At 53.9% G+C, this 26,073-nt stretch overlaps 1 protein-coding gene across 1 annotated transcript in view; it reads right to left on the bottom strand.

Annotated features, from left to right (window-relative positions):
- PSD2 (pleckstrin and Sec7 domain containing 2) overlaps positions 1–16,176 on the bottom strand; it is a 32,927-nt gene extending 16,751 nt beyond the window's left edge. The window contains exons 1-6 of the mRNA XM_057748347.1: positions 15,803–16,176; positions 12,263–12,706; positions 11,710–11,904; positions 8,895–8,975; positions 5,574–5,686; positions 4,791–4,849 (exon numbers count right to left, since the gene is read on the bottom strand). Coding sequence (XP_057604330.1) covers positions 4,791–4,849; positions 5,574–5,686; positions 8,895–8,975; positions 11,710–11,904; positions 12,263–12,706; positions 15,803–16,176 — 1,266 coding nt within the window. The remainder of the gene's footprint in view (positions 1–4,790; positions 4,850–5,573; positions 5,687–8,894; positions 8,976–11,709; positions 11,905–12,262; positions 12,707–15,802) is intronic.
- Between the last annotated feature and the right edge of the window lie 9,897 nt (positions 16,177–26,073).

Raw genomic sequence — 26,073 nt, forward strand, 5'->3', positions numbered from 1 at the left:
TGCTTCTCCCTCCCTCACCCTAGTGTCCACTCCATTAACCAGTGCTAGTGACTGCACATCCAAAATACATTTTTAATATCTTTCCTTCTCTCCATCTCCAATTCTAACCCAAGCTCCCACCTTCTCTTATCTGGAGGTTAAAATTACCCTCCTCTGACATCCTCCCCTTGCAGCTCACTCTGTCATAGGGAATGAGCTTTCCCTACTACCAGCTAAGGCCACTCTCCACCTATGTTCTGCTGCTCATCTCAAGGAAAGCTTCAACTTTCCCTTCTCCTGCATCATCAGTTTCTCCTTGCCTGCTTAGTGGGTCCTACTGGTATACACACACGCCCTAGTCAGATTTACAACAGTGCCTCCTAGACCCCTCCAGCCAGTGGCTCATTTCAGGATCTGACTCAAAGCCAAATATTGCAAAAGAATTCTCCACATCCTCCACTTCCTCACCTCCTATCCTCATCTCCACCCACTCCAGCCTGGCATTTGGCTTCTCCACTTCACATAAAGTGCTTTTGTAAAGGGCTCCAATGACCTTGACCACCCAGTGATAATGACCCTCCGATGGCCATTCCAATCCCAAAGGTCATTTTTCTGTCATCATCTTTCTCGACCTCATGGCAGCCTTTTATACAGTTGACCACTCCTTTCTCCTAGAAACACTTTCTTCTCTTGGCTTCCGAGACACCGTACACTCCTGGTTTTCCTCCCATCTCCATGGCTGCTTCAAAGCCTCTCTTTCTGCTCTGCCTGACCTCTAAATAATGCCATGCCCCCAGGATGAGGTCACCAGCCTGTCTCTCTCCTTGAGGCACTCAGCCAGTCCCATGGCTTTCATCCTACCAGGATGACAATGACCTCCTCATCCTATCTTTCTCTTTCATCCCAGATTCATTTATCCCACCACCTCCTTGGCAATACCCACGTTCATGTCCAATAGGCATCTCAAACACAATATGTCAAAAATGGGACTTGAGGACTTGCCTGGTGGTGCAGTGATTAGGAATCTGCCTGCCAGTGCAGAGGACATGGGTTCAATCCCTGGTCTGGGAAGATCCCACATGCCTTGGAGCAACTAAGCCTGTGTGCCACAACTACTGAGCCTGCACTCCAGAGCCCATGAGGCACAACTACTGAAGTCCACATGCCTAGAGCCGTGCTCCACTACAAGAGAAGCCACCATGCTGAGAAGCCCAAGCACTGCAACAAAGAATAGCCCCCACTCACAGTAACTAGAGAAAGCCTGCACACAGCAACAAAGACCCAACACAGCCATAAATAAATAAATAAGCAAATAAATAAACAAATAAACAAACAATAAAAAGTTATTTTAAAAACTGGGGAAAAAAATGGGACTTGAGCCCCAGCTCTCCCATTCACCACGCCCTCCACCAACCCACAGAAGTCCCTTTCCCATCTCAGGAAATAGCACCCCCATCCAACCAGATGCTGAAGGCATCCTTACTTCTCTCTTTCCCTGATCAGCCCCATCAGCAAGTCCTGTCAGGTTCATCCTCTACTGGTCTCCCTCAACCATCCCTTCTCTCCATGTTCACTGCCTTGTCAGCCCAAGCCACCATCATCTCCCATCTGGACTCAAACACAACCACTATGGAAACAGTTTTACTGTCCTCAAAAAATTAAACATAGAATTACCATTGGACCCAGCAATCTACCCCTAGGTACATACTCAAAAGAATTGAAAACATGCTCAAAGAAAAACTTATGCTAAGTAAAATAAGTCAGACAAAGACAAATGCTATATGACATCTCTTATATGTGGAATCTAAAAAATAAAACAAAAAAGAAGCAGACTCACAGATATAGAGAACAAACTAGTGGTTACCAGAAAGGGGGAGGGGCAATGCAGGGGTAGGAAGAAAAAAGGGTTATTATGGGATTATACGAAATCATGTGTGTAAAACTTTTGAAAATTGTAAAGCACTATACAATTTAAAGAATCTTTCATTCAAGGGACTTCCCTGGTGGCGCATTGGTTAAGAATCCGCCTGCCAATGTAGGGGACACGGGTTCGATCCCTGGTCCGGGAAGATCCTACATGCCATGGAGCAACTAAGCCATGCACCACAACTACTGAAGCCCGTGCACCTAGAGCCTGTGCTCCACAACAAGAGAAGGCACCACAATGAGAAGCCCATGCACCTCGACGAAGAGTAACCACAGCTAGAGAAAGCCTGCGTGCAGCCACGAAGACCCAACACAGCCAAAATAAATAAATTAATTAATTAAATTAAATAAAAAAGAATCTTTCATTCAATTAAAAATAAAAATAAGTTTAAAAACCTGTACACCAATGTTCATAGCACTGTTCATCATAGCCAAAAGGTGAAAACTAGCCCCTCTGGTCCCTCTGCCTGAAAGGCTTTGTCCCTGGTCTTTCCGTGGCTGGCTCCTGCGAATCCTCCAGGTTTCTGCCCCAGCTGTGCCTCCCCTGAGAGGCCTTCTCTGATCCCCAGTTCAGTCCCATCACACTGGCCTGTTTATTCCTTTCACAGACCTACCACTACTTGTAATCACGTGTTTATTTACTTTCTGTCTCCTCCAACTAGAAGGTAGGCACCCTGAGGAGAGATTCTCGAGTGCGCACCTACTTCCTCTGCCAGCCCCTGCACTGCCTCCCACTCGGACCAGAGCTACTTCTGGGGGAGCTAGCAGGCCCCACATTGCTGAGATCCCCACCTTCCACCAGGCACTCAGTCTCTGTGGAAGCGCAGCAGATTGCCAGGAGGAAGGGAAGGGGAAAAACGCAAAGCAGAGGATGCCACTTCCATCGGGGCTCTTTGGTAAGCTCACAGTAACGGCAACAAACTGGCCCTGGGCTAAGTGCTTTACCAGTGCTGTCTCCTTAAGTTTCACAGGGACTTTGTGATGGGGAAACTGAGCTTTAGGGAAGTATATAACTCGCCCCAGGTCACAAGCTATTGTGTGGAGAAATACAGAGCACTCCAACCCAGAACCCTTGCTTTTGCCGTTTTGCAATATTGCCTCAAGATAGAGACGGGATCATCAATGTCTTTTGGCTGCAAGCATGAACAATCCTGCCCCACCCGCTTCTGATCTATGAAGGTGGTGATGTTTCTCTTCAGCTGCGGGCATTAAGGTGGTGCTATGGGCAGCTAAGGCCCACCAAGCTCGAGAGTATTCTAGACCCAGGGTTCACTGACTGCTGTCCTTGTTAGTGGCTCTCAACCAGGGGCAGAGGCCTCCAGGGCTTGGCACAGGAGTGACTAGGTGCTGAGACGGCCCTCAGCCCTGCCAAGGGTGGGGATGGGGAGAGGAGGGTGTGCTTAAAGCTCCTTTTAAGGTTCGCCAGCAATACCTGCTGTCTGTACAGCGTGAGCAGTGCTGGGGGAACATCAGCCCATCAATGGGCATTAGCTCTGGTGACATTCGCGCATCTTCTGTCCTGTTCCACACGGAGGTTGACAGCCCAGGCACACATAACCAGAGTTGTCAAACAACTACTCTTTGTGCCAAGGCCAGCGAGGCTCTCACCCTCCCTAGGCCAGGTGCCCCCGTGTGCCCACACCTGCTCAGGCTGCCATCAGGTGGGGCCCTTCACCTTCTTGATCCTCCAGGGATCTGCGGGCTGAGCCTTCAGGCGCTCCATTATTTAAATGTTAATATTAACAATGAATGTGATTATAAGTATTATTATGTAATAATATTATATTATTATAATATATAGTATAATATATTACAATATTATTTGTAATAATAATAAATAATAAATCCTTACTAAGTGCTAGACCCTGACACTTGGTGGTACCTCTCTCAGCCCTCCCCAGGACACTATGGGGAAATCATCATTCCCACCTCACAGATGTAGAACCTGAGACCCGGAGAAGGCTAGTGTCTTGCCCAGGGTCACAGAGGTACCACCTGGAGGCAAGAGTAGGATCTGAAGTTGGGCCTGTCCCAGCTCTTTCTTCCACACTATATGTCCTGGACTTCCCTGGTTAACTCCGGAACCAGATGTGCTGGCCTATTGTCCCCATGAGTCACTGAAATATCCCCAACCCAACACAGAGTGTTTCTGACCACCCCAGGGTGAGCAATGATGGGGCAGTGATCGGTAGGGCCAGACGGGGTGATGGGGGACACAGAAGGGGAACATGGAGATGGGGGGGGTCTAGGCTCACAGGGCATGCAGACCACCAGCTACACTTACCACCTGAGGGAGAGCAAGAGAGCCCAAAGGGGGGTCCCCGGAGCAGACAGAGGAAAGAAGAAAGAGTTATTGAGCCACAAGCAGCACCGAGATGCCCAGGGCCCAGACCAGACACAGGCTTACAGCCCAGGGCACCCACCTGTCACTTCTATGTTTGCCTAGTGAGGGGCGGGGGTGACAGGAATGCCTCTTGAGGGCAACCTACCATTTGACCAGAAAGGGCTGCCTGGGGCATGGCACTTCAACAGGGCTGCACTCAGGCTTACAGCACAAGGGGTAGGAAGGGCATGTGATCTTTTAGCAATGTCTGGCATGGACATGGTTAGGGGCACACATCTTATTTAGCACATCTTAAATTCCCATGTGCTTCAGCTGTTCTTACTGCCCTGCTTGGAGGAGGAAACCCAGGTAGAGCTCAAGTGGATAAAACTAGGGCAGGGCCAAGTCTAGAAGCCAAGTTGCACAACTCTCAGATCTGGTAAAGAAACATGGGCCAGCGAGCAGGAGGTACCGGGAAAGGGGCTAGAGAAAGAGCCGGCCCTTGTACAACCAGGGATGAGTCAATGAGAGGACACACCCGCTCTCTACCTCCCCAACTCACGTGTCCGTGCAGGTCCGTGTTGAGGAGCATCAGGGCACAGGTCAGCGTGTGAATCCCATCTAAATCAGAGACGGTGGCACCCTCAGGGTGAGCACCTAGCTCTTCCCCAACCCCAGCCACCCACTCGCCTCCTGTCTGAGCCAGCCTGGGGGCCTTGGAGAGAAGAAGAGGCCAGCCACCTGCCAACCGCACGTCAGGGCCCAGGGCCTGCGGAATGCTCCGTGTCCCACCCCCACCACAGCATCGGAGTCCCTCGCCTGCCCCAGGTCGGGACCCACCCCTCCCTCAGAGGCGACCAGACCACCCAGCGCCTGTTCTAGCCCAGATTCCTGCCTCCTGCGGCCAAACTCACCTTGAATCTCAGACCCAGGAATGGCTCTGGGTCCCAGGCTATATTCCTTCCATGGCCAGTGTCCCCTTTAATAACCTGTCTAGTCCCCCAGGTCCTGGGACTCAGGTGCATCCATCGGACAAGCCCTGCACTTAAGAGGCCCCGACGCAAACCCCACACCAGGACTCCACTAGACCAACAATCAGCACTGTGACAGGGGACCACAGAGCCTGAGGACCCAAAGGACTGACTCTAGGATGAAGGACTTTCAGGCATGGGGAATGACAATGGGCAGGACAGTTGGGAGGTCCCTCTCCCAGCAGACAGTCCCCATGCCACGTGCCATAGTTCACTCACTGATGTTTCTTGAGCAGGACAGAAGTGGCAGGTGGACCAGGGGTAGGAAGAAGCCAGGGCATGGCTGGCGGACAGGGGAGTGGGGCGAGACGTACCTTCTGAAGTGCTGTCATCGGGGTTGCACTGGCAGTACCGGCGGGAGAAGTGCGTAAGGACCCGCTCACGCTCCTGCGTCTCCCCCATCAGTGGGAAGGCCTTCAAGAAAGTTCTGGAGAGCAATGCAAGGATGCTGAGAGCCTCCCAGAGCCCCAAGTCAGTCCAAATCCACACTCAGGGTAGGAGCCCCCCTCCGCACACCACCCAAACCTGCCCAAGGGGGCCAAGACCCCAGAGCCCCAGCATCTGGGCCCAGGGAGGCACCCTGACCCCCATAATGGCCTCTGGAGTGTGAAGTCTCAGCCCTCATCACCCTCCAGGGCCCTTTTGGAAGGAGGCGGGGGACAGACTGTGAAGAACAAAGGCAGATGAACGCCTCGGTGCCCGCGTCGGCTCCACTCCTCACTCCCGCCTCCACGGCTGGGCCCAGACCATCCACCCCACGCCTCAGACTGCTCTCCCTTAGCCATTCCCACTCCTCACCTGATGCACTACCAGCTGAGCCCCATGCCCAACCCGGGCCTCCCTCACTCCCTCCACCCCAAGTCTGAGCCTCCTCTGCTGGGCAGCTCTGAATCACTCTCAAGGCCAAATTCCAAGGTCACCAGCTCTCAGGGTTCCCTGGCAGAGGACACCAAAACCAGAGGAGCTGGGAGATGGAGCTGGGGTCCCTCACCTGGGGCCTAGGTACACCCCTTCTTGGAAAGGGAAACAGCAAGCTGAGCCAGTGTGGGTCTCTATCTGTCCTGGGTTCATGAGATGAGTTTGCTCCTAATTCTGCCATGGTTCACTCAGCTTCTGTAATGCCCACTTTGCTTTATCCTCTCTCAAGCTACTTCTAAGGCACCCTGGGACCTGTGAGGCCCATTTTGGCCAGTCTTTACCCTTGGAGGCTTCCCAAAGCATCAAAAACTGCAGACCACTCTCTAATTCAATCCCAATCAATCAAATGCTATATAAAAACACTCCTTCCTCCATCTAGTCTTCCTCCTTTCCCTGTCTGTCTCTCCCGTTCCCCGTTCCCTTCCCTGCATCTGGCCCCTCCCTCTTCTCCTCACACTCCACTAGGACTTTCTAAAACCCATCCCATCCCAACCGTAGCCTGTTCTACCCGTGAGCCATCCATCCCAGCTCCGGTTCCTCAGTCCAAACACCCCTTGCTCAGGGGTCTTCACCAAGCTCCAGTTAAACTCTCAGGCTGCTCCTCGGATCAGCCTCATTACTGTCCACCCTCTTCCCTGCATCTTGGCACCACCAGCCCTTCTGCTCTATCCTCTGCGCTTCTCACACCAGTCATTCCTCTAGCCCCACGGCCCAACTTCAGGCCTAGTCCTCTCCCACCTGACCCTCTTCGGAAGCCTCTGGATCAAAGGCCGCCAGCACACTGCTGCCAGCACTGCCTCCCAAAACACTGCTTTTCACCCAGTACCTTCTGTGGCTCTCCAAGGCCTTCACAGTCGAGCCTCAATCTATTGGGCTGGATATACAAGATCCTCCCACCCAGCACCCATGCCTCTGATTGCAAGCCAACCCACTGAACACCTTCCCCACCCGATCATCCAGTGTGAGCTTCAGACTCAGCTCAGGACAGAGCAGCTTGCAGCCAACCAACACTTCCACTGAGAACAATGAGAAAAGCCAGGCAGAATACATCTCTCTTAAGCTATCAGCAAACTGCTGATGCAACAAACACCAACAGGACCAAAATTCTGGAGAGGAGAGAACTGAGGGCTGATCTGTAGCTGCTTCCTTCCCAGGGACACTGCTGATCATGGGCACAGGCGAGAGACAGAACATTTAGTGGCTTCATGGAGCTGGAGAGACAAATCGAGAGACTTCAGGGGCTGTAAACATGTGGTCAGTTTTCCCTCTGAGCAATTTGCCAAAATCTAAAGATATAAGGGGCAGGACGCTAAAAAGCTAAGCAGAAAGCCTCTCTGAGAAATAGAGGGATTTGTTTTTCTTGACAGTCTTGCCGCATTGAGGAGACAAAATAGGGTTTAGGACCCATCAAAGAGACAGGCCCCAGTGAACACACCAGGCTCCTCGTAGAAAGCCCTGCGGCCTTCACCCTGTGATCGGGGTGAAGCCTGTGCCTTACCAAACTTCAGGGCAGCCTCCGGATGGACTCGGACTGCACCCCCCCACCCTCCTCTAACTGCCTAGCAGAGGACAAGGTAAACCCTCTCTGGAGGAACACATATTGATCTAGAGCCACTGTAATTCTATACAAAATGCACAGCATCTAATAAAAACCAGTTCCTAAGCGCACAGAGAAACAGGATGTGTGATGGAAACCAAGAGGAAACAGAAGCAGATGCAGATGATGCAGATGGCGCACGTACTGGGGTGAGCAGACAAGGACTTTCAAATCACTGTGACTAATATGTTCAAAACAAGAGAGGGAAGGATGGGAAAAGTGAGTAAAAAATAAATGAAAAGATGAGGAACTCCCCCCAGAGAATTAGAACCTACAAAAAAATTTTTAATAAAATAAAATTTCTAGAACTGAAAAACAAAATAATAGAAAGTGAAAACTCAATAAATGGGTTTAACAGACCATGAGACACAGAGATAGGGTAAGTGAACTGGAAGCAAGTCAATAAAAAGTATCCCAACGGAAACCAGAGAAAAAAGAAGAGAAAATACAGTTTTTAAAAGTGTGAGAGACAAGTGGGAGGTGAACAGATCTAACATACATGGACCACCCACCCCTCATCTCCTAGGCCACCACCGCGCCTCCCCAAGAGGCCTCCGGCCTTGGGTCTCTCTGCTGGCCCTGCCACCGAGTTGGCTGGACACTGGGCTCTGTCCTCCCATTCCCCGCCCTCCACTCCCTGGGGCCTGCACCTGCCCCTCCTGAGGGCTACTCCAAACACCAACAGGACCTGAGGCCAAATTCCATTTCGACCATCTCCTCCCTCAATGACTGTGGGGAACTGGCCCACAGTTTTTCCACCTGTAAATGGGATGATACCACCTACCCTACAGGGGTATTGCTAAGATGCAGCCGGCAGGGTGTGTAACGGGTACATCTGGCAGCCAGGAAGTGCTCAGTAGAGGCAAGCCCTTTGGCCCTTTCCTCTCCTAAAGAGTCACAACTATATTCCCACCTTCACGTTTTCAGCACCCACCGCAGAGCCAGCCTTCACTGAGTCTCTGCATTGCTGCTGCTCTCATGGCCCCTTCCCCACGGCCTCCCCAGAGGGGTCAAGAGACTTGCCCAAGGCTGCACAGCAAGTTTATACTAGAGCTGGTGGGAGAATCCAGATGTGTGGCTGTATCACCTGTGGGCACTGCCCCATCCCAGCCCAACTGACCTGAGCGCTCTGTCCAGACTCAGGCCCGAGAAGTCAAAGAAGCTGAGGTACTCCCCGGCCACCAGCCTGCTGAACTCGTTGCTGCCAGGAGAGCAGGAGGGTGTCCATTAGAAGCAGGGCACGGCAAACAATGGGGCTACGTGGACAGTGGGCCCCCTGGAAACCCTGACCCACCCACCCAGGCCTGCCCACCCCTCTGCTGCCACCCTTGCTGACTAGTGGGACTCTGACATTTCGACCTTGGGCCAGGAGGTGGGAGTGTCAGGAAGGCTTCCCAGAGGAGGTGATGTCTCATCCAATACCTTCAAGAAAATAAAAGCCAACCAAGTGAAGAGAGCAGGGGGTGTGTGATGCAAAGTGTCCCCAGTAAAGGAAACTGTGCAAGAAGCTACCAGTAGGGCCACGTGGCCGGAGCTGGAGAGCAGGAATGGGAGCAGCAAGAGGTGAGGTAGGGAACTAGGCCTGAGGGCCGAGGCAAGGACCAGGACTTGATTTAAAAGAAGAGTTTGAAGCAGAGAGGGGGTGAGTGAGATGGTCAGATCTGTATTTGGAACGCTGTCTGCAGAGCAAAGACCCACTGGGGGCTGTAGGAGCTGTTCACAAAATGGAAGGGGTGGGGAGGAGGGATGTTTTGGAGGCAGAACCCACAGGACGGAAAGGGATGGAGAGGGTGTGGGGCATGACAGAGAGGGTGGCCCCGGGGGAGATGCCCAGAGCCCAGGACAACATGTGGAGCCAGAAGCACCCACTTGAGAGTCATCAGCCCCTAACTGGTGGCTAACAACTTGGTAGGAAGGGGGGTAAGCCCGTGTGAGAGGAGGGGGCACAGACAGGCCAGCAGACCCAGCTCAGAGATCTGAGGAGAGCCCCTCTCGGTCGCGGTGAGGAGAGAGACAGCCAGAGGAGACAGACAAACAGCAGCCAGAGAGGCAGGGGTGTGGTGTCCCGGAGGCCAAGGAAGACAGTGTTTCAAGACTGGAGTGAGGAATTCTTGCCAAAAAAGAGAACATATCTCCACCTGAATCCAATCAAGCTCCGAGCTCTCCTGTTTCCAGAAACGTGTGAAATAACACCATGAGGACACCAAATCCAAAATGTGGAAAGTTCTTCCAGACAAACGGCTCCGTTTCTTCAACAAATACATGGCATTACAAAAAGGAGGGGGATGGGCAAGAGGCCTAAGAGACATATTGGCCAAATGTAATGCATGTGTCTTATTTACATCCCAATTTGAACAAACATTTTTGAGACAACCAGAGAAAATTAAACATAGACAGAATGTTAGAGATACTAAGGAATTTTTCTTAACTTTGTCAGAAATTCTGATGGAACAATGACTATCTAAAACAAAATCCTAGTCAGTTAGAGACACACACTAAATATTTATGGGTCACATGATAAAGAGTCTGAAATATTCTTTAAAATATTCTAGCAAATGTGAGGGGAAGCTGGGCGGGGGGGGCGGGGGACAGATCAAACGAGAATAGAAAAATATTGACAACTTTGAAGCTGAGTAATGGGTACATGGAGGTTTAAGATATTACTTTCTCTGCTTCTGTGTATGCTTGAATAACTAAATAAAAAGTTTAGCTGAATAAAAAGAAAGGAGTGGCTGGTGTATCAAAGCTGTTGGAGGGAGAAAGGTGAGGCCCGGTAACAGCCACTGGATTCAAAGAGCGGCTTGTGAAGGGCAGGGGGTGGGGAAGAAGTCCGCCTGGGGAATGTGCAGAAGGGAAGGGGCAGAGGCCACTCAGGGCAGAAAGCACAATGTGGGCTGCGAAGAGGCTGGGGGAGGAAGTACATTTGAGGAAGGATTTTTTTCCAGATGGGAGAGAGTTAAGCACAATTAAATGCTGATGGGAAAACTTGTGTAGAGGGAGTGGTTGAAAAGACAGGGGAGAGAGCAGATCAACCGTAATGGAGGATATCAGTAGGTTCAGGGACTATAGCCCAGTGGGACAGGTGACGGTGTGGGCGATGTGATTTGGGGGAGCCCCAGGAGGGTGAAGGAGTCAGGAGGGAGGCAGAAGCGGGGGATCCTCAGGACTTCCCTGAGGCCTAAGCCCCCGTCAGCTCTGACTTGGGGTCTACAGCCTGGGCTGCCTCTCTTAGCCTGGAAGCAGCTCTCTCTGGAGGCCCGGCTGCTTCTGTGCATCTTGAAGGCGTATGTGGGTGTTGGGGGCCGTCTGGATGGCAAGGCAAGAAGGACAAGGCAGGTGGACATGCTGCTGGTCGGACCTGCTCACGACATGCTTGCTGACTTCACAGCTGACTGTCCCCTACCCCTCAGGACCTCAACCTGGCTAGTTCCCTTCACCCAAGTCCAAAAACCAGGGCTTGTGCTTTGGGTGCTCCCACCCCTTCTGCTGGTCCCAGTAGACAGTGAGAGGGGTTTAATGAGGGCCAGGATCCCCCTCCCCAGCTCCTGGGTCCCACAGCAGGTGCCAGTCCAGGTCCAGGTTCTCCTCCCTCCCTGGCCCCATTAGGTGGCCCACTAGCCCCTGCCCGGCTGTTCTGTCCTCACTACCGTCCACCACGGCCCCATAACCACACGCTACATCCCATTCCCCCGGCCCCGAGGGGCCACCCTGCCACCACCTCCCCTCCCTGAGAGTGGGGGCCCTTACCCAGGCAGCCCAGAAAGGAAACAGATTTAGGGCAAGGCCCAGAATGAGGACAGTGGCAGGAGGAGCAGTTCTTGGGAACTGTTGGGAGCCCCCAGTACCAGGCACCCCTCATAGGAGTCACCCACACCCTCCCTGAGCTGAGGAAGACACTGGGTCTGCCTGGGGTGGGGTGCAGAGATGGAACTCACTTCTTGCCCAGCTGCCGGGCGACGTCGCAGCGCTGAAAGCCCTCCAGGTGGTAGAGGCGGCGTGCCAGCCGGCGGGCAGCTTCACTGACACCCTGGCCCCCGTTGGCCAGCGGGTCTGTGCCGCCAGGCTCCAACCCCTCCGAGCTGCTCAGCTCTGAGTCTGAGTCCGACAGGCCATCCTTCAGGCTGGGGTCACTGCAGAGGGAAGGTGGGGGTGGGGAGGAGGGGGGTCAGCCCCTGGGTAGGGGCTGGAAGGTCTCCCCAGGCCTCTGAAAATCCAGGGGCCAGGCCAGGGAAAGAAGCTACACTGCATCAGGACAGAATCAAGTCAGACTTTTAGAAAAGCCCTCAGAGGAGGTCATTAGATGATCAGCTCCCTGACCCACCTGGGCTGGAAAGGCCTGGAAGGGCAGAATGGAACCTCAGGCTGGGGGTGGGACGTCTGTGTGCAGAGGGTGGGCCCCGTGTTGTCCTAAGTTGCTTTGCCTCCTCTGGGTCTGTTTCCCCATCTGCTCAATGGTTCTCCCAGCTCCCAGCCTGGGCCCTGCCTCACCTGGCCGAGTTCAGCAACTTGTCCATGTCCTCCTCCTCCTCGTCTTCCTCGTCCCTGCCTGGGCCTGAGGGCCCGTCTTCATGGAAGCCATTGGGCATGGCCGTGAGAGACAGGCGGCTCAGGACATTCTCGGAGCGGCTGCCAGAGATGGAGCGCCGCAGGGGGCTGCCCAGCTCCCCATTGCCACCAGCCGCTCCCATGTCCCCCTCAGGCCCCATGTCCCCAATGCCCAAGTCAGCCCCCGGCTCAGGGCTATCCCGGGCCCGCTGCTGGATGAGGGGCGTGAGGGGGGCCTCGAAGCTGACGCAGCTGTCGCTCTCGTCGGTGAGGCTCAGCACATCGAGGGAGTCCAGGCTGCTGTACTGGGTGCCCCGCAGCAGCTCCGACTCCACAATCTTCTCAAACGTGGCACTGAAGCCATCCCGCACATCTGGCTCTCCTGGCCTGTGGGATGTGAGGACCCGTCACCATCCTCCCCGGTGTCCCCCTAACTGGTGCTGGGATGGCATCTATCCACGTCCGGGAGCTCTCTGGGGGCAGGGAGCGGGCATGGAGCGTGTCCTGTTTATTCTTTCAGCCAACCCCTGCTGAACATTAGGTGCCAGATACTGGGCTGGGTACTGGATACAGTAGTGAAAGGACAGGCGTGGTCCTGCCCCGCCAGTGCCTACCATGCCTGGTCCATAGTAGGCATCATTCAGCTAAATGAATGAATGGGAGATTCTCCCCCCAGCCTGAGCCAGGAAGGGGGCAGAGGGCTGCTCCCCCCAGGCTCCCCATTACAGCTAGTGTCACACAGGGTCATAATTCTGCCGTCTCCACAGCCTGGGTGGTTCCTAGCTTGGCTGCCACATTCCAGCTCTCAGGCTGTGCCTTAATGTCACCTCCTCAGAGAGACGGAAGGATGCCGGCCCACAGTACCCACCACCCTGGCCCCTCAACAGCATCCACCCTCAGAGTACCTCGTCATCTCCTCCCAGCCCCTGTCTGGTCCCCTGTCTACACCTGTTTCCCCCCAACACACACAAAGCCAGGGAGCACCCAGCACACAGCAGGTCCACCTCACTGAATGGTGCCCTGGGTGAGGGGACAGACGCCTGTCAGCCCTGTGGCCCACTATACGCTTAAGCCCTTACAGGGCCCTGTGCTGCCCCCAGAAGAGACCTTTGCACCAGCGGTTCCCTCTGCCCAGGGTGCTCCTCCCTCAAGCTGAAGCCCTCCTTTCCCATCCCTTTCTCACCCTGACTGCCCTATTTATAACTGGGACCTGCCCCCAAACACCCCAGCCCCTTTTTCTTACTTTATTTTTTCCAAGGCACCTGTCCCCTCCTGACATACTATGTAATTATCTATTATTTTTATGATGTATCATCTGTCTCCTCACTAGACTATAAGCTCCATGAAAGTAGGAATTTTTGTATATACTTGTTCGCTGATGCAGCCCCAGCACCTAAAATACAGCATCACACATAGATGAACTGACGCTCCTTATCCACTGGGGAGCTGCACAAATAAGCAGGGAACTCAGGCCAGGATGAAGACTAAGAGAACTAAAAATAGAGACAGAGAGAGAAGAAGAGAAATAAGAGAGACAAGAAAGAGACAGAGAAAAGAGATACAGAGAGCACGAAAAACAAAGACAGAGACAGAATAAGAGAGACAGAAAGTAACAGAGATAAAGAGAGACAAAGATAGAGAGAGAAACATAGAGACAGAAAAAGAAAGAAGTAGGCTGAGCCCGGCCAATTTCAGATAAATCAAGGCCCACCGTTTGCAAAGAAGCACACCCCTGGTCCCCTCGAGGATCTGGCTATGTCTTGCTTAGCCCTCAGCCCCTGGGCTTAGCAGAGACTGAGCCATATTTGGAGGGCTGGGAAGTGCCCCACCCCCTCAAACCTCTCCTTGGACCCTCCATTGCCTAAGATTTGATCCCTGTGTGCTTCCTGGAGAAATACTGACCTAAGAGAGAAAATCTGAGGCCACGGCCATCACCCATCCCTGTTCCACCAGGAGCTGAGACTGCAGCCTCATTTAGAGAAGGAAGCGGGGAAAGGGCAGAAACTGAAAAGGTGGTAGGATGACCAGCAGGGGCCTGGGATGGAAGTTGCCTTTACTGATCTCCAGGAGGAGGGGAGGGAAGAAAAGGGCCACTGCCCTGGCCACGAGAGCAGACAGCCCAAATCTGCCCAGCAGCTCTCTCTGCCAGACCCATGCTGGGTCCTGGAACAAGAAGACAGAGTCCTGCCCTTGGGGTCTCTCATCTTGTGTCAAAGCCCCTATCTCCCACCCTCTCATGCACCTGAGCAGACCTGAGAGATAGTTTTGACAGGAGCTTGAAGACCATCAGCTCAATCTCCAAACTTCCCTCTGCCTCCACCTTCAGCCACCCTCCAAAACTATACCACCTAAATACAAACAGCGTACTCCAAGAAGCCCCAGCCCCCTGCCTGCACCCCACCAGGCCCCACACCCCACAGGCCCTGCCCAGATGGAAATCCTCTTTCGGCCCACCCAGAGCACACAAGCATCTGACCCCGCATACTCACACTCCAGCCCTCGGAGACCTAGGCACACGCAGCGCCACACATCCACACACAGACCCAAATGTGCACCTCAAATGCACAGGCCAGGCATGTCGACATGCTCACACATCCCCATGCACACACCAGCACACAGGCCATGCACACACATGCACACCACGCACACACATGCTCACACACTTGTCTGCCTGGGCCAGTGCCTGCCGCAGTGCACACTAAGCCTTCTGTATGCTTTCTTTTCTCAGCCCACACTAGGGGCTTCTAGACATTCTCCTGCCTCATCCTAGCTTCTCTGTCCAACTGGCACCTCTAAGACACCGGGCCTCTCCACCTCCAGCTGAGGATAATAGAAATGGGGCTGTAACTCCAGGAAGTAGGACTTACTCCAATAAGTAGGAGTTTCTGGTCAAACTCCCAGATGGTACTCAGAGAGGAGTAGCTGACAGAGATTAATCCCCAAAGCCTACTCTCTTGAGGTCAGTTGCAGAATTGGGAGATTCTTATCTCCAGGAAGCAGAGGGATAGGCCAGATGATCTCCCACATCGAGGCATTTTGGAACTCTCATGCCCAGCCTGGGATGAAGGGAATGTGGATCTCCAACCCCACACAGAAACAGCCCATGGTGGAAGGGGAGCAAGGGAGTGATGGATTGGGAGGTTGGGGTTAGCGGATGCAAACTATTATATATAGAATGGATAAAACAACAAGATCCTATCATATAGCACAGGGAACTGTATTCAATGTCTTGTAATAAACCATAATGAAAAAGAAAAAAAATTTTTTAAAGAAACACCCCTTAGTGATTAGGGGGCCTGAGAGTGGGGGCACAACAGGCCTGCTGGCCTTTGATATCTCTCTTATGGCTCTATCCTCCCAAAACAGGGCCATTCTATTTCATGTATGAGCAAAAACAAGAACCAGAAAGGCTAAGTGGCTAGGCCCAGGCCATGCAGCATTGGAGCAAATGAGGTGAGCCCTCATCCCGAGACACCCACTTACCCCAGGGGAGGATCTTCAGTGTCTGGACAGAGGCTCCTGGAGGCATCGTCCCCCTCCACCAGCCCACCAGCCCTCCAGGGCCTGGACTCTGTAGAGTCTTCCAGAATGTTTGAATCTGGCCCCAGGGCTAGGCCATTGCTGAGGGAGAGGCCAAGGCTGAGACCATGGAGGGCCATGCCCAGGCCCTTTGTATGCCCCTCAGTGTCCACCAGGGTGTCCCTCATCTCATGCCCTGGGTTGGTATGGCTACTGTTCAGGTCCTCACTGGATGCCATTCCATTCTGGACCCCAGGCTCCTTCACAGGCTCCAGGCTGGGGTCACAGGTGGCAGCATCTTCCCCAGGCAATGCAGGTGGAAGCTTATCCTCATCCATGGCAGCCACTGCTTCTACCCCTGCTGGCTGCTCTTGGGACTCCACTAGACCTGGCAGTGGATGGAGAGAGAAAGGGGTGAGTCAGAAAGAGCAGGTGCTGGGGGTCCAAAGCCCAGCAGAACCGGCACCAGGCAGCCTGACGGAGGACAAGAGGATGACCCAGATGATGTTCAGAGGACCTCTCAGCTGGAATCTGGGTTCAAGCTGTGGCCTCCTCACTGCCTTACTCAGGCCAGCCCCACTCACCTCTCCCCTGACCCCCAGCCACCAGTGTGCCCCAGTCCTACCTTCCCTGTTACCTCTTATTTATTTCTGTTGTGCTCTTCAGAAATCATCAAAACCCTCTGAGGAAGATTCAGGTTGGGAGGGGCCAGGGAAGCGCCCAGGACTCCTCCAAGACCACTTTCTCTCCCACTGGTGAGTGAAAGGAACAAAACCCCAGGCCTCCAGCAACCTCTTTCCATGTCCCCACTCCGGGAGCCAGACAAGGGTTGAATGGAGAGATCTGGACTGAGGGCTGCCTTTAGAGGGAGAGTTAAGAAGGGAGGCAAGGAAGTCAACAGAAGCGCAGCCTTATTAACAGAGGCCACCCCAGAGAAGCCAAAGTGAGGCCCCGAGGAGGCGCTGTCCAGGGTGCTGAGTGGGGCGGCGCCACCAGGAGACTGGCCGCGAGCGCGGGGCTGCCTCCACCGCTGAGCGCCCAAAGCCCTGGCTGTGCGAGGAGGAAGGAGGAGGGTGCCTGGGGTTCCCCTCCACACCAGGCCCCGGAGCTCACCCAACCTTGAGGAGGGACTTGTAAGGAGGCTGCCATGGGGCCCTCCAGAGGAGAGCTCTGGAAGGGGAGCCCACCTCACTGTGTGCCTCGTGTGGGTCTAGGTTGGGACTCCTCACTGCTCCACCCAGGCCAGCCTGCTCCCCTCTGTCCTGCTCAGGGTCTATTTCTCCTCTGCAAAATGAGGAGACCCATTTTACCTGCCATCTCCACACACGTCCCCTTTTTTAAGCAGATCAAAACCAGCTCAATTTCACAGAAGCTTCCTGCCCAGTCTCTGGTGAGAGGGCAGATGCGATGGGCTGTGTTCTGGCTCTCCCCTCAGCCCTCTCTGCCCCTGACCCCACACCGTCTAGGCCATTTCTGCCCCACCACACCCAGTGACCTCTACTACCAAGGACAAAGACCAGTCCCTCTAAAGAACTTCCTTCCTCCCCTCTTTGGGTCTCGGCTTCCCCCAGTACCCCCACTCTCTCTGGAGAAGAGGTGCTGGGGGTTCAGGAGAGGCTGGGGGATGAGAGGCACGGGTCAGCTGTCTAGGCTGTAGCAGAACAAGCTGCAGGTAGAGCAACAGGGATTTAAGTGAGGTCCATACTTCCTATACTTACCTGGTCATAAGTGTCACCTGAGGAACTTGTTAAAATACAGATAGGCCCTCCCCCAGGCCTCCTGAACCAGAATCTATGGGGAATGGGTATAGTAACCTATTATTCTTATAATAAGGCAAGTTTGGGAAACACTGGGTTAGACTCCAGGAGAAACTTCCCACTTACAGATGAGCCTGGAGAGGAAGGTAAGTCTACTTCTCTGGGGGCTTCTGGATCCTTGCGGGGAGCTCTGCCACCACAGGACCACTTAAGATTCATGTACCCCTTAGTTTTCAAACATGGGGTGGAAGACAGCAAGTGGGACCAATGGGATCTGGGGCCCCAGTTTTCCCACCCCTAATGTCACCTCCTAGAGTTTTGAAAACTGTACGTGAGCATAAGATTTTACTCTCAAAAACAAACAAAAACAAAACAAAACTTTTACAGACTAAAAAAAAATCTGAAGAGCCAGGCTCTAGAATATCTGGGCCCTGATCCTAGGACAATGGGGACCCCAAGGGGCTTGACACTGAGTGAGGCATTCTTTCTGGTCTGCCCTAAATCCCTGCTGCTGCAGTTGCTATTTCAATCTGTTCCCTCGGGTTGTGTACTCAGAGCAAGAACAGGAGGTAACCTCCTCAGCGGAGACTCCTTGGGGGTGAGGGGAACATTTAGAAAGGAAAGAGGAGAGACAGTGGGGCCTTTGGGCCTGCTGCCTGAGTTCTAGTCCTCTGGCCTGCTTTCTAGCCCATGGGCCTGGGTGAGCACTGGATCCAGGGCACAGGGCTTCAACCTAATTCCACTAGGATTCCTCAAGCTCCCACACCCACACATGGAGGCTGGGCCTCCCCTTTGGCCAGGGCTCTGCCTGAGCTCCCAGTGAAGCCTGAGATTTGAGAGCATAAGCAGCTTTACCTGGCACTCAGTCCACATCAGCCCCAAAGCCAGGGTTATGGACAAATCAAGGACCTCTTAGAAGGCCCCTAATCACCCCCTGCAACTTTCAAATGCTGCCTCAGGCTGGCTCTAGCCCTACCTGCCCTGCCATGTCCTCCTGCAGCCGAGAGCGACGTGGGGGTTCTGCCAACACCAGGCACAGGGCCGTGTCCTCAGCTTCTGGGGGTGGACAGACAAGGGGCACATTGAGCTCACTTTGGGCGGGGGCCCAGAGTCCCTACCTGGGCTAAAGGCCAGCTGAGCCCAGAAAGAGCTGAGCCAGGACCCCCCTCTCTTGTTGGGCCCAAGGGAGGGGTGCATATAGGGGGGTCTTGAGGGCAGAGGCGTGAAACAATGCCCCAAGTCCTCACTCTGAATCACCATGTGACCTGGGACTCGTCACTGTCCCCTCTGGCCTTTGTGGAACCATCTACAGAATGGGGGCATCACCTCTGCTCTCCTTCCCCAAAGCTGGTGGGAGAACTTAAGGTCATGAATGCCGAGAGGGCTGAGATCCATGGAAGAACAAACTCACTACAGAGGTCAAGGAGAAAGGCAGCCATGGCCCATTCTTTCCACTACCACATTTCCATATGGGGAGACTGAGGCACAGAACCAGGAAAGGCTTTGCCTGAGGTCACATAGTGAGTAGCTGCCTCTAGGCTCCGGAGTAGCCTTGCTTTGCACCTGGATGGGCTGGAAAGTATAGGATGAGCCCCAGTTTCCCAAACCCTTTGTCAGACCCTCCCTCAAGATCACAGGCTCAAATCCTCAACCAGAAGAGTCTACCCAAAGCAGCGACCCTGCCCACTTCCGCCCTGCCACCAAGAGCAGGGGAGGGGAGTACAGCTGGGCCACAGGGCACCATACCTGCAAATGACAGGCTGGCAGTGGCTGGATCTCCTGCATCCTCTCTCAGCCAGAACCAGGCCCCGCTCCAGGCAGGGGCTCCCGTGATTGCCCTTGGGATAACCTTGGGCATAGCAGCCTCTTTTTCAGCACCAACCAAAATGGAGCCCATGATGGTAATGGAACCCTGGCTGGGCCAGGGCTGAATGCCAGCCAGCCACTTTCTGGGTCTCAGCTGTTCCTACAACAACCCTATCCCCCTCCCCACTCTCCCATGGCAGCTGGAGTGAGTTGTGAAAACACAAATTATATCACACTCCTCCCTCACTGGTAACCCTCCATCAGCTCCCATCGCCAATCTGGCCTCCTCCGCATGGCCTAAAAAGGCTCTGCCTGAGCTGGTTCACTGCCCTCAGCCCATCCCCCACCCCAGCAGCCACACTGGCCTTCTTTCTGCTCCCTGAGCTCATTCCCACCTCAGGGCCTTTGCACCAGCTGTACCCTTGGCCTAGAATGCTCTTTCCCTAGATCTTTAAATGACTGCCTCTTCTGTCACTCAGGGCTCAACTCCAATGCTGCCTCCTCAGAGAGGCCCTCTCTGACTACCCGGCACTCTTTCACACTCCTACACAGAGCAACATATCTGCTAAGCATTATTGAGCAGACCTGAAACTCCCTTTTACATTTGTTTCCTTATTTTCTGCCCATCTCCCTCACTAAGTGTTAAGTTCAGTGAGGGTAGGGACTATGTCATATTCACTGCTGTCTCCCCCAGAGCCTAGCACAGTGCCTGGAAAACAGTGGACACTTTTTAAATATTTGGTGAATGGTAACCTAGAGATTACCATCATTCCCATTGTAGGTAGAGGCTGAGAGAGGTTGAGAACCACGCTCAGGGTCACGAAGGTGGAAAGTGACAAGGCTGGCTTCTGCTTGGAACAACACAGGACTGTCACAGGGATAACCTTGCAAAGTGCCTTCCATGCCTTGATCCAAGCCAGGGACTGCAGGAAGCCCAAGAAAAGGGCTGGAGGGCCCAACATGTTCTATAAAACAGAGGGCAGATGCATGGGTGCAGGCGCCTGCGTGCACGTCTGTGAGCAAGCATGCGGTACAGGCATTTGTGGGCGTGCGTGCGCGCACACACACACACACACATTCAGACACATAAACACACATGGAGGGAGCTGGGCAGCCACTCACGAGATGGTCTCCTGAGGCGGTGAGGAGCCTACAGGCCTAGGGGCAAGGTTCAGGGCAGCTAGACCTACATCGCTGGATAGCTGGGGTTGAAACCACTCTGCTCTGGGAGAAGCCACGGGCAGGGAAGGGACAACCCAGTTGCTTCAGGCTAGGGCAGGGGGCAGGGAAGACAGGCACTCACACTGACTGCAGCCACATCCGTGGCATCAGGCGGCTGCGTGGGTTTGGGAGGAGGTGGGGGAGCACAGGTCCACTTGGTAGAAATGGGGGCACAGGAGGCAGAGCTGGGGCAGGTGACCCATGTCACTGAGCACTACCTAGGAGAGGCAAAATTTAAGAGCCTGTGGGATGTCCAAGGGTGTCTACAGCCCAGACAGGGTATGTGGTGGGGGCTGGGAGCAGAGAAGATCATTCTGGAATGTCAGTTTAGAGGCAAAACTGAGACTACAGCCATCTCAGGCAGCAGGGCTGGGAGCCAGGTACTCAGGTGTTGCCTCCAATATGCTAGGGGAGCTTGGGCAAATGAAACCCTTCTCTGGCCTCATTTCCCTGCATACATCAGAGATTCCTAACCATTTCTAATCCTTAGACCTCTTTGAGCATCTGATGGAGCTCTGGATCTTGCTCCAGACAGACTCACACAGGAGCACAACATTTTGAGTAATTTTTGAGAGGCTCATGGACCCCTAGAGCCCATCCATAGGAACCGGACATGAACCCCAACCTGGACAATCCCCAAGGACCTTCCACTTCCACTTCTAACACCGTACATGAAGGCTACTTGCAAAAAAAAAAAAAAAAAAGCTGGAAAGTTTTCATTCTCAGACCCCTGGGAACCTACCCTGAACACCCTCATTGGTCCCACTGCCCTTTCCCAAATTTTCTACTACATTAATTGACTCTCTAGCTCACCCAGATTTTAGCACACAGACTGGGGTCTTCACACACACACAAACACATAAGTGTACCTACATGCACAGTTAAATAAGACGATCAGTGAAAAGGGCTGGTGTCTTGTAAGTGCTCAGAACAGACCTTGGCCAGCGGCTCCCCACACCATTCACGGGGCCCAGGCTGGCCCAGACCTGTGCACTCCAGGCCTACACAAGAACCTGCTGAGCCACTGACAGCACAGGCAACAGGAGGTGACAGGAAGACCCCTCAGTGGGGCCCATGGATCACACAGCTCACCATGCTCCCCAACGACCTCTGCCAGCCAACCAGTCTGGAGGTCAGGACCTTCCTGTCATCCCAGAGCTGTGAGCACACTCCTAGGCACAGATCAGCCTGGGTGTGTGCCACCTCCACGTCCCACCTTCCCCAGGGCAGGCAGGTGCCCAGGATAATATGGAAGGATGTCTACCCAGGAGCCTCGGGAACTGCCCTGCCTCCATTCCCCAGAGTGACCCTAAACCCTCTACCCACTTGGTCTTCCCAGCTTGGACCACCTAGTGCAGCAATAAGTGCCTTAGATGGGACAGTCCAGGAAGGTGGGTCAGTGCCCTATCTGTGCAGTCGGAAAGACCCGGCTTCAAATCCCACAAGCTGTGTGACCTCAGGGAAGTTGCCTACTTCTCTGAGCCTCAGCACCCTCCTCAGCAAAATGGGAGTGGTGGTGCCCACAGCATCTGCCCCACAGTGCTGCAGGGAGGACAAAGGAGATGGCATGGGTGAGATGCTCAGCTCAGAGTCAGGCACAAGTGCTCAGGGAAGCACGGTGGCTACTGCTTTTCCAGAACCATCTCTCTGCAGGGGAGTGAGCTGGTTGCCCACACTGGGGCCAGAATGCACAGTAGAGCAGCTCAGGACACCCAGCGGGCCCCAGCAGACATTTGCCCTGGGCACCCTGTCAGAGCAGGTTCTGAGGCAGCAGCTTCAGAGGCCCAGCCTGAGCGTGGAGACACAAGAAAGGTTCCTGTGGGCACCAGGAGGGTGGGCCAGAGAGGGTGCCCCACCCTTTCCTGAGGCAGGAGAGGACCCTACAGTCCTGGCCCCACTAACACTCCTGCCTCATCCCAGGCTCCCTGCCCAGTTTTCCATCTCAAGGCACAAGAGCCACACCAGGTGCAAGGCAAGGGCCAGGGGTCTGGGCCTCCCTTAAAAGGTGCGCATCCCCTTCAGGTGAGGTTAATTTAGGATTAACCAGGAGCCCAGCACCACCCTGCTTTCTTCCTCTCAGCTTTGCCTTGGGTTACGGGGGTCTGGAAGGTCTCCTTTCTCATGGTTGGCAGGCACAGGTTCCTGGGGCTGCGTGTATATTTGCATTTTATCTGCATGTGCCCCAAAGCCTGCTGGGACTCTCAGGGGCCCCTGGGCCCAGCTCTGCAAAGGTCATTCTTTTACATCTCCCAGCTTACTTCACTCCCCGCCCCCCAGCCTCTTGGCACCTTCATTAGCTTATCATTTGCATACATCTGCATGCTGGTTTGGAGAGCCCTCAACACTGATGAAATTCACAGTGTCTGCTGTCAAACCCCAAATCAAGTTTATAGCTGGTGACTCTACCCTCAGCCAACTTCCCTGCAGGGTGAGCCCTCAGTTATCTGGGACCATAAAGGACTAGACTGTTCTGGTTAAGTTGGCTGCTGCCTGTCTTCCTGGAACTTCAGTTGGCACCTGGCACTCACTTTGCTTCTTGAGCCACATTTGAGCCATGAGCCAGCAGGTTGAGAGTTGAACCCCAAAAGCTACAATGAACTGACCAAGGGCAAGTCCTCCCAGCAAGTCTTGCCTCAGCTAAAAAGCCTGGGTGGGGCCAGACTCCAGGAGCTCAAACTCTGAGCAGCCTCCCTCCAGTCTGGTTCAACAGCCAGGAGAAATGAACCAAGAAATTTCATCCTCCCTACTTGCTGCCCGATTTTCACTTACCCCATACTCTCTAGATCCTCACATTCTCTGTCCACCCTGCCTCTTCCGCTCTGCCACCTGCCCTGAGACCTTCCCCCTCACCCTCTCCCCAGCCTTTTATGTCACTCCACTTAACCTCTTCCTTACTGAGTCCCCTCTTCCCCTCCCTCCCTCCTCTTCCCCTGTCCTCTCCTGTCTCTGCTTTAGGGCTTCAGCACAGGGTCTGACAAAGGTTGTGGTCTCCTTGGGCCCAGTTGAAGGCAAGTAGCATGTGGTACAAAGTGAGCAGGTGTGAAAGGGTCTGTACTGGGCTGTTCCACTATCACCTCCCTGTCCCCATCTTTGAAACTGGCCCTCTTATTCAGCCATAGCCCACTGATGGGAGATCTGGGGGCTGGTAAAAGCTTCAGCCCTTGATGGACAGTCCATAGATAGGAGAGAAAGAGAGGAGTCAGGAATGACATCAGTATTTGGACCCTGAGCACCTAGAAGGATGGAGTTGCCATTCCTGAGATGGGGAAGACTGGGTGGAGCAAGTCTGGGAAGGAAGGTCAGGAAGAAAGGAGCTCAGCTTTGGACAAGTGGAGTTTGAGGTGTCTAGTAGACATGGCAGTCGAGATGCTGAATGGGCTTTTGGAACTCAGGAGAGAAGTCTAGATTTGGGATATAAATTTGGGAGCTGGCAACGGTGGTGCATAAAGCCACAGGACTAGATGAGATCGGCTCAGGAGTGAATGCGGACGAGGACGAGCAGCCCCACAAGGGCTGAGTCCTGGGCACTCCAATATTAATGCGCGGGGGCTGGGGGAGAAGAAGACTGAGAAGGAGAACCCAAGAGCTCAGAGGAAAACAGGACAATGGATGTTCTGGAGGTCAAGGAATGTATTTCAAGGAAGAGGGAGAGATTGAAGGTGTCAAATGCTGCAGATGAGGACTGAGACTTGGCCATTGGGTGTAGCAACATGGAGGTCATTGGTGAGACCTTGAGAGGAGCAGTCAATGGACAACCCTTCAGGGGAGTCTTGCTGTAAAGGGGAGCACAGAGATGCAGTGGTAGCTGGATGGAGAACACAAGAGAGCCATCTTTTAAGACAGGAGAAACCATAACAAGATATCTACTGATGGAATGATCCAGCAGAGGGGGAACCTATAAAGCAGGAGGGGGCACTTGCTGGAGCAGTGTGCACTATAGGTTCCCCTCTACTGCACAAGGGGACGAGGGGTGACCTAAACCAGGAGCGGGGACACTTCACCCACAGGGGAAGGCAAAGCAGTGGGTGCAGATGCTAGTGGATGGGTGAACATAGCACTGGGAGTCCAAGGAAGTTCTAATGGCTTCTGTTTTCTCAAAGAAGTAGGGAGTCATGCCATCAGCTTCAAGGCAGGATTGCAGAAAAGGGGCTAGGGTTGAAGGCAGAACAGAAAGAGCGAAATAGTCATCAGATAGGGGGAGAAGAAATGAACTTGGGACCCATGTGGGACTGCACGACAGCACTAAGGACCCACCTGAAGTTCATGGTTTTGAACTAAAAGTGAGACCCGTCGGGGCAGTGGATTTTCTCAGCCCCATTCAGCTGCCCAGGGGGAGATGACCAGGCATTGGATATAACCAGCGTTTGGGTTTTGCCGAGCAAGTATGAAGAAGCAAAATGAGGTAAGGGAGTTGGGGGGTCTGCAAGGGAGAGATTATCCTGACCTTTATAGTGGCAGCTTCCCCGACCCAGCCCCTACCCTCACTCGAAGTCCCTCCCCTGCTGGTGCCTGAAAGCCCACCATCCATTCCCTGCTGGGGACTGTGTGTAGCTTTCCCTCTGCCCTCACCCCAAAATGAGCCTCTGAGAGGGTGGCCACAAGCAGCCACCAAGACCTGGGGAGGTGAACTTCCCACACGCTGTTCCTTTGGCCTGGAAAGTACCTTAGACCTCACACACTCTTAAAACAGCATCCTCCACATCCTTGCCAAGGCATCGCACAACAGCTCTCACCACCACCAGTTAGACACCAGTGCTCATCGCTGTGCCTCCTCATCGCCTTACTCCACCCCTTCTCTCCACCCCCCACCTGCCACACTCCCGTGCCAGCAGGGCCACCACACCAGCTCCACTCCCCCAGGGCACTCCCTCCGTGCGCCGTACTGCCTAGAATCCAGCGTGCCGGCGTCTTGTGCTGGAACACGTCACGGCCTCCCCACCATCCCTTTCACCACGCTGGCCCTGCCGATCCAGGCCACCCTCCTCAGTGTGCCTTTCCCAGCCTCACATCTGCCTCATCGCTCCCCTCTTTAAAACTCTTCAGTAGCTCCTGGTGCCCTTGGGGAAAGGGCCAGCTGCCAGCCTACGTTCTAGGCCAACTGTGGTCCAGGCCCCACCCCCTTTCTTCCTGTCTTGCCCCCCCCACACTCCCTCCACTCTCCCCATACCCTGTGCCCCTTGCTGCTTTCTCAGGGCTTCCTCCCCTGAGCTGTGGCTCATCCCATCCACACCCCTGAGGTTGTGACCTCCTTGAAGGCCCCATCAGTGTCTGCTTAATCACACTTCTCCAGCATATGTTCTGAAGTGGGGGTCCAGTCAGTTTTGCTGGCCTGGAGTACAGAAGACCAGGTGGATGAAGCTTCTGGATGTAGGGAAGAGGGAGGAACGGGACTGAAACAAAGGGACTCCTTAGCCAAGTAACCTAACTTAGCACCACCTATTGTGGCTCAGG

The sequence above is a fragment of the Hippopotamus amphibius genome, chromosome 1 (assembly GCF_030028045.1).
Source record: "Hippopotamus amphibius kiboko isolate mHipAmp2 chromosome 1, mHipAmp2.hap2, whole genome shotgun sequence".
Classification (NCBI taxonomy): domain Eukaryota; kingdom Metazoa; phylum Chordata; class Mammalia; order Artiodactyla; family Hippopotamidae; genus Hippopotamus; species Hippopotamus amphibius.